General features: G+C 35.3%; 1 protein-coding gene across 1 annotated transcript; it reads left to right on the top strand.

Annotated features, from left to right (window-relative positions):
• The first annotated feature begins 656 nt into the window (after positions 1-656).
• Positions 657-5158, top strand: LOC149007321 (strigolactone esterase D14-like). Its single transcript, XM_089166419.1, has 2 exons — positions 657-1153; positions 4387-5158. Exons 1-2 carry the CDS (start codon positions 768-770, stop codon positions 4832-4834), a joined length of 834 nt encoding a protein of 277 aa, XP_089022545.1. The 5' UTR covers positions 657-767; the 3' UTR covers positions 4835-5158.
• Positions 5159-8451: the final 3293 nt, after the last annotated feature.

The raw sequence follows: 8451 nt of genomic DNA, 5'->3' as shown, positions 1-8451 counted from the left end.
GGACTGAGGATAGTATTATCTTCAGAGTTCGGGTATCTATACAAATGAGTAGAGGACTGTTTTTATTTATTTTTTTGTATTATTCCATTACATATTTAGGAAAGAAACCTAACTCTGAGTATATATGGGAGTTTAGATCAACTCCCCTAAACTACACAATGGGGGTGGGGCCTATATGCGGCCCACTGAGATTTCTACCTTAATTTTTTTTGTTAATATTACATGTTGGCCTCACCAATATTGTGTGGGAGGTAAACGTCATGAGAACACATTGTTCTCATCTTCGACAAGAAAGTGATCTATACTATACATATAGTCCACTCTATCAGTGTTCAAAGATTGATCATTTCTTAAATATGTCATAGAGGGATGTGAGGAGAGCATAATTCTCTACCCTAGTAGGTAGAAATTTCAACTCCAACCTCATATCTCTCCACCACGCTTTTAGAAAAGGTGTCCAATTTGTTTACATTTAGAAATGCACCTCTCCTAATTATGTGGTAAACAGACATGAGAATAGTATTATCCTCTACTCTAACTGGAGGATAAAGAATCCAAAAACATATTCTAAAGTCAACAAATTACTCCTGGCTTACTATTTATTGTATCATTTGAAAGAGGCCTTGATGATCTTACATACGCCAAGACAAAATAACTCTTTTTACATATTTCTCTTTTTCTCACTCCCTTCAGGCTTCCTAAATCCTTCAACTTACGAGTATCTGCTTCTTGCTTTCCTTCTGCTTCTGCTTCTTCTGCTGCCAAAGATGGTATTGACGCTGGAGGAGAGTCTTTCAAGCTCCATGAACGCGAGGATAATTGGATCGGGGAAAGAAAGCGTGGTGTTAGCTCATGGGTATGGAGCAGATCAATCAGTTTGGGAGAAAATCCTTCCACACTTGGCTCAAAGTCATCGTGTGCTTATCTTTGATTGGTGTTTCTCTGGTGCTGTGAAGGATCTGAATCTGTTTGATCCTGATAAGTATACTACGTTAGAGGCCTTTGCTGATGACCTTATTGTTCTAATGGATGAGATGAAATTGACTTCCTCTGTGCTTGTTGGCCACTCAATGTCTGGTATGGTTGGATGCATCGCCTCCATTAAAAGACCTGATCTCTTTAAGAAGCTCATACTATTTGCAGCTTCTCCAAGGTATTTTGTTACTCTCTGCAGTATATTACTGATTAATGATGCAATTTCAGTTAGTAATTTTATGTGGAAAAGAGATATATAGTTTGCCATCAAAACAGCCTCTCTGGAAGAAAAGTGCTGAGGTAAGTCCCCTCTGGACTCTATTTGTGTAGAAGCCTCTGGCATTTTTGCTCTAGGATCATGTTTTAGTGGTGCATCTGACATGATGGTGTCTCTGGTGCCAACTGGATGCACACCTTGTGGCTTTTATTAAATCCTAGCCGCTCAAAACACCATGTATACATTTAACCAACTTAGTGAAACAAAATTGATTTTTCTTTGAAATGAATCAAATCATGTTTGAGTAGATGGAATTGAATAGAATCCACGTGACGGGCATCTTATAGTGGTCACCATGATGACCACCACGTCAGATGCACCACTGAAATAAGATTCTTTTTCTCTATGTAGAGATTGTTTGTTGTCTAGTCGTGTAGTGCTTGCACCAGCATGATTACAAATAAGAACATGTTAAAAGCATTTGATTGGATATAATTTAATTTTTGAAGAATTTGCTCAATCAAGGATTGATATAAAAAAAAAATTTGAGAGTTTTTTGCGGGGTTCCCACTTAAGTGAGCCTCTAATTTTTGACTACCCACTTAAGTGGCAATTTCAAATAACTCATATATCTCTATTAATGAAAAAATCAAATTGCCCCTTAAGTCATTTAAGTGACCCGGTGGGCAATGGGAGAAATCTGCCCTGCCAGAAACCCTACATCTCTGATAAAAGAAAGAAGGAAAGGAAAAGAGAGAAGAAAAGTTAAGTTTTCTATGAGAGAGTTTTGAGGTTTTGTTAAGCTTTTTAGGAATTCGAAATTTTGAGTTTTCTGGATGACAGTGAAATGTCAACGGAGCAAGCAAACTACAGAGCTACTAACTGCTGCTACCACCACCAGTCTCTCCTTTCTTTATCGATATTTTTCTTTCCCAATGTACTCGATTTTATTCCACGTCAGTGACCTGAGTGACCGATAGAAGTAGAACCATGGAACTATTTTTAGGTGAATTTCACTGGTTTAGCTACTGAGTGAACCGAAAGTTTGCTCCGAAACGAGATGAGAGAGATTCGGCCGATTATCGCCGCCGGCGGTCTCCGACTGTGCGTCACCGTGAGAGAAAAAGAGAAAAAGAGAGAGAGAAAGCTTGCCTTTGGAAAAAAAACTCGCAGATGATAGCTGGAGATGTTAGGGACGACTGATGAAGGTGGGAGAGAGAGAGTTAAAAGACAGATTTTTGTTTAAAAAATATTATTATATTATTACTTTTACATGACTGATTGATGTTTTGTACTTTTATAAGAATTTCTTATATTATTTTTATACTGTTTCAACTTTACATTTATTACATGGATGCTCGCACCTTTTGTAATTATTTCTTATATTATTTTTATCAAATTTACATTTATGTTACCTGGGTAATCGCACCGCAGACTTTAATAAGTATATTTTGATTTTTGAAATTTGAAAAACCAGGCAGCGAGATTTCGCCATATCGTCCGGTTTGCTGGGTAGTGAACCGGGCGAAATGAACGATACTTCGTTCCTTGAATAGAACTCCCTATGAGATTTAGGGAGAGTCAAATCGATTGAAACCCTAAAAATCCAAAGTTACCCAACTTCGATCGAAACCCTAAAATTAATGTCGATTATGCTCGATTGAACCACTACAAGGTCAATCTTTTCCTTGGGCTTGGGTGGTTTCATGGGTTCCTCCATTAACGCTTTTGGCATCCTCAATTTGAGTTCCAACTCCGAAGAATATGACAATTTTCGACGAGGTAGGAGGGAAAAGCTGAATTGATGGCGGTTCTCAATGGTTTAACTCTTAATCCATCTGAACTTTCTTTTTTCACCTACTTCGCATTCATTTTGTTGGAATACTTGCTCTTTTCCTTCTAGCAGTCGGGTTCATTGCATTTGTGCTCTAGGTTTTCCACTAGGATGTATAGAGATAAAAGTCTGAGGTTTCTTGGTCATTTGCGGAAGCATGGAACCGCGGATTTTAGGGTGTTTGGGTCAATTGAAATAGACCAGTTCTCTGAAGTTAGTCTTAAATCTTGCAAGGAAGGAAAGAACCCTTGCAATGGATTCGCTCCCCTGTTGCAGAAAGCTAGGGTATGATGAAGATCTTGTTGTACTCCTATTGTGGGTTTTTAAACTTTTTACACGATTTTTTAGTAAAAGAAAAACTGAAATTTTTAGAGGAGATGAAAGATTGCTAAGAGGGTTTTGTTAAATTTTTGGAAGAGAGAGGGCTGATCACCACCAGGGGAAGGTGGGGTGGTTGATTGTCGCCCGCAGGGGGAGGGGTGATGATTGCCAGCAAAGTGGGGTTTCTGGCAGGGTATGAGAAGAAAATGGGTGAAGAGATCTCCCTTCACCCACCTAAGGGTTGGATCACTGAAGTGAGGGGCAATTTGGTCTTTTCATAATAAAAGGAGTATATGAGTCATTTGAAATTACCCACCTTAACTACCAAAGTTTTGACCGTTAAAGTGGATAATTTGCAATTTACCAAGTTGATAAAGGTGGGCGCTAATGCAAATTTAGCCCACTTAAATGGGAAGTCAGGAATTAGAGGTTCACTTAAATGGACGCCCTGCAAAAAACTCAAATATTTACGTTTCTTCTTGAATTCATTATTATAATTTAAACTTTTGTTTGGACTCGATAGTCAAGACTCAATATACTTCAAGCTTGGAAGCACTTCACTCTTAAACGAATATTATATTTTGATCTTAAGCTTTTAAATAATAAATATAGGCAGGGTGAAAGGGGCTTCGCCACCAGCCCCAAGGGGATTTGAATTTTGACTTCCTAAGTGGAAGCATTGGTTTTTTGTCAACTGAGTCACCCCTCGGATTTATGTTGATCTTAAGCTATTGCTTTATCTTGACTCTTAATTTCAAAATTCAACACAACCAAATAGCATAACCAAATTTAAACTGGATAGTAATTGAACAAAAAAACAGAATTAATAGAACCCATGTAGCACTATGGATACCACAAGCACCACGAAGTTAGATGCACTACCATACACTACCTAAGCAAGATCCTTTTTTTTTTTTTCATAAACCCTAACCTTATTCTAGTGTAAGGTATCTCAGCCCAGATCTAGTTGGAGCCCTAAGCTGCTGTTATTGTAATGGTAATGGACTAAATTAAGACCTAAAAGTTTTTGGATTTGTAGGTACTTGAATACAGAAGATTATGAAGGAGGGTTTGAGAAGTCAGAAGTGGAGCAATTGTTATCAAACATAGAATCCAACTTCCATGAATGGGCACCACGCTTCGCTGAGCTTGCAGTGGATGCAAGAGACACCCTGTCAGTGGAGAAGATGGGGAAACTCTGGGGACAAATGAGACCTGAAGTTGCACTTTCACTGGCCAAAACCATCTTCTACAGCGACTACAGAGACCTTCTTCAGAAAGTTCACATTCCATGTACCATTGTTCAGACCAGCAAAGACTTCGCTGTTCCAATATCTGTTGGGTATTATATGCAGAAGCAGATTAAAGGAAAGACGACCGTGGAGATCATTGAAGGTGATGGACATTACCCACAGCTTACGGCTCATCAGTTGTTCCTTGATGTTCTTGATAGAGTTCTACATGTTAATTCTGAAGAGCATAATTAAAGAACATAAATGAAGAGAAAGGAGTTGCGGGCTTTGATTGCATTTCTCCAGTTTACCACTTATATTTCAAAGGTTTCAATGTAGTTTTTAATGTTAAGATCGTTTATGCTAGTAGGGTTGTATTGTAGAATGTAATTAGGATAGTTAATTAAGGACTTTTCTTATAATACAAGAGGAGTCTTAAGTTTGTCTTAAGTCTATTGTTGTATTTTACCAAAAATAAACTCTATTGTTGTATGGTCTTGGTAGTTAATCATTGATGGTAAAAAAAGATTGTAACTATAGTGTTTTTACTGGTGGCTCCCTTAAGTGGGAGCGAAATTAAAGGCGCCTGCCTTAAGTGCCAATATGATACTGTTTGTTCACATTTTTATTATAGGTGGCTAACTTAACAGAGTCAATAAAATGACCAAAACACCCTCATAAGTATCAATTTACTAAACTACCCTAGTATATTCCCATACTCAACCCTTAGGTGTGTGACGGAATTTTTCCTTCATCCATCTCCTTCCTTCACTTTGTGGGCCAAAAATCACCCACCACCACAAAAACCACCACATCCCTTCCTTTGTTGGAAATCACCCACCACATCCCATGCCATAGCCTCCTCCTCCTCCTTCTCCTCCTTCTCCCTAGGTTAGATATTGTTATTTATAGTGGGCCCCCTTTGGGCCTAAGGTGGAGACAAAGAAGTTGGGTGCTCCTAAATAACTGGATTCTTTTGGTTGAGTGCATATGGGACTCCCATGTTTCTTTCCTTCACTTAGTCGACTCTAAGTGGGGCTCTAATTTAAGCAAATAGGGTTGAGGAGAAAGAATATTATAAATAGAAGGAAGGAATACAAAATAACCAATTGAAAATTTTGTATTGCATCTCTTTATTCTCTTAGTGACTTCTCTGGAAGAAGTCGATCCTGAACTTCCATTGTTGTGGTTTTGCCGATTTGAAAACGTGGAAAATAACATGGAGTGTAGAATACGAAAAAGGAAATCAAGGGAATTGGAACACAAAGTGACACTTCTTGTATCTAGGTTCATTGCATTTAAGATCTCTGAGGTATATGATCCTAAATCTATTTTTGCAGTAAATGTTTAACATTGGTATCAGAGCCAAGTTGTGGTTAGGGTCATCAGCAATGGTTAGATTTTTATATAGGGGTTGGTTAATTTATGATGACATTTGTGGGTATTAATTTGTTTTTCACCCATTAGTGATTGAAAGCGAATTCACTGTCAAAGAGATCATCGTGCCATATAAGAATTGGGCAACAGTAAATTATTTAAAAGAACTTTAGGATTGCATGTCTATCTTGTTTTTAGAATTCACTTTGACCAATGGCCTTACCCTAAATCCAATCTACCATTTTTGTGGCAATTGCACTTATTCTGAATTATTATCTTGTTCTAATCGGTATTTTTTTCTTTTTTGAAAAAACTAATAAATAAAAGATTGTTCAATTTAACATACTTTATACTCTCGTCGGTCTTCCATATGTGATGATGAATTTAGGGGGTGTAGAAACACAAAAGCAGAGAAGTTTTGAAGAAAAAAAAGATAGAATAAGTAAAATCGAATTTATTCTTTTAAGGAAACCACTTTTGAAAGGTTTCTAACTTCGGCAGAAACCTCTCAAAGTGGAGTCATATCATGTGAGTTAGAATGAAGGAAAAAATTTGAAGAAAAATCAAAATATTTTTCTCAATTTTTGTGTGATTTTTGTCCTTTATTGAAGGAAAAATAAGTAGAATTGGCATTTTGACCGTCTCCATCCATGGTTAAGACAAATATGTCATTAGTAATATAAAAAGAAAGATTTTTTGAATGTCAGTGACGTGTTGGTCTCTCTAATTAAAAACATTACAAAAATCAAAATAGTTCTTTTAATGTTTTTGTTTCTTTCTACTGATGTTATTAAAAAACATGAATAAAAAAATAAAATAAAAAATCTCTTTGTTAGAGGCATATTTCTTTTTAAATTAGATATATATAAGAAATTTTAAAGCTTAAAAGAGATGAGAAGTTTTTGAATTTCTCTTGGTTTGTTAATGTTTTTTGTGAGATTTTGACAAAGATGTGATGGGCTTGGTCTCCACCATTAGAATTGTTAACTTCATCATGGGTAAAAAGAAGTTTAGCTTTATGTTGATGACATCAGACATTAAAAGAACAACTATGGGGAATATTTTATTTATTGGCCAAAAAGATTATGTATTTTATTTATTTATTTATTTATTATATGGAGAGATAACTTCTCTATATTAAGAAATAAAAAACGAAATATTAGACTACTTTAGCTATGGAGAATCTCTATAAAGTTTTATTTATGCAATTGTTATGTATGCATTGAATATTTTTGGGATTTGGATTTTGTCACATATATAGAACTTTATATTGGCAAAATTATACCCTCCTGTGGTGATTTAGACCTTTGATTTGCTCCATTTGTCGGTTGTGGAATCAATCTCTTCCAAACAAGCCATAGATGTTTATTTAATTATTTTAATTGGAAGAGATTTTATATGGTGCTCGTCAAATAACATTTTTTATTTTTTAAAAATTTGTTTTTATGTCTGTGTTAGAGTAAGTATTTGAAAATGATGCAAAAGGTGGTACACCTTAATAGTATTGTAGTAGGATTACATGTGATATAATTAAAAGGGTTTTACTTTCAACTATATTTCGAAGCCATGTAAAGGATTGTCACCACACTACGCATCACACTCTTATACTGACTAACTGGATGTGTCATTTTAAAAACCAAATCTTGGGCTTTTCTAGTGGGACTCATGCAAACCCATATGTTTGGCACAATCTTTTGGTTGTGGAATCTTAAAATCTTCTTTATTTGTTGAAAATCACTTAAATTTATAAAATATATATATATATATATATATATATATATATATATATATATATATATATATATATATATATATATATATATATATATATATATATATATTGTTTTCAATTCACTCTTGTGAGATTTGATTATGAGCTTAACAAGCTTTTTGTCTCATTGTGTGAGTTGGAAACCATTAATTTTAATTAGGATTTTTTGAGAAAGATCTAAATGTATATTGAGTGTTCTATTACGCATTGTTGAATTTAGTGATGGCTAACTTGAATGAAGTAGACCTTGACAAATGTTTTGAGTTAGATGAGACCAACTCTAACATATGTCATCATACCTGACTTCTAAAATGAAGAAACTCGAAGAGGGTAATACTACTCGGCATTGTCAAGAAAAGAATGCATATGAAACAGTTTAGGAAATATGATGGATATGTTATTTCATGCTTAGCAATATACATGAAGACTTCATTAGTGTATATGAGAAATACTCTACTGCTAAGTCTAAATGGGATTAGAAAAAATTAGAGTATGGAGGTAATCAACTATTAGGTTAAGGGCTATGACTTTGAAGTTGGATATGTATCGTAAGGACCCCAAACATACCATACTTGAACACCTAAGTCTTGTCAAAGACATGATTAGAAACTGGATGATGTCGAGAACACCCTTACAAATGAGCAACATGTTCAGATAATTATTAAGAAACTACCTGATTACTTGGCCCAAAATAAAAATGTTTCTCACACATAATAATGATATA

This window comes from Hakea prostrata, chromosome 8 (genome assembly GCF_041222555.1).
Source record: "Hakea prostrata isolate BN-2017 chromosome 8, UWA_Hpros_2, whole genome shotgun sequence".
In the NCBI taxonomy this organism is placed as follows: domain Eukaryota; kingdom Viridiplantae; phylum Streptophyta; class Magnoliopsida; order Proteales; family Proteaceae; genus Hakea; species Hakea prostrata.
Note: the sequence above shows the minus strand (reverse complement) of the source record. Positions and strands in the feature narration are given on the sequence as shown.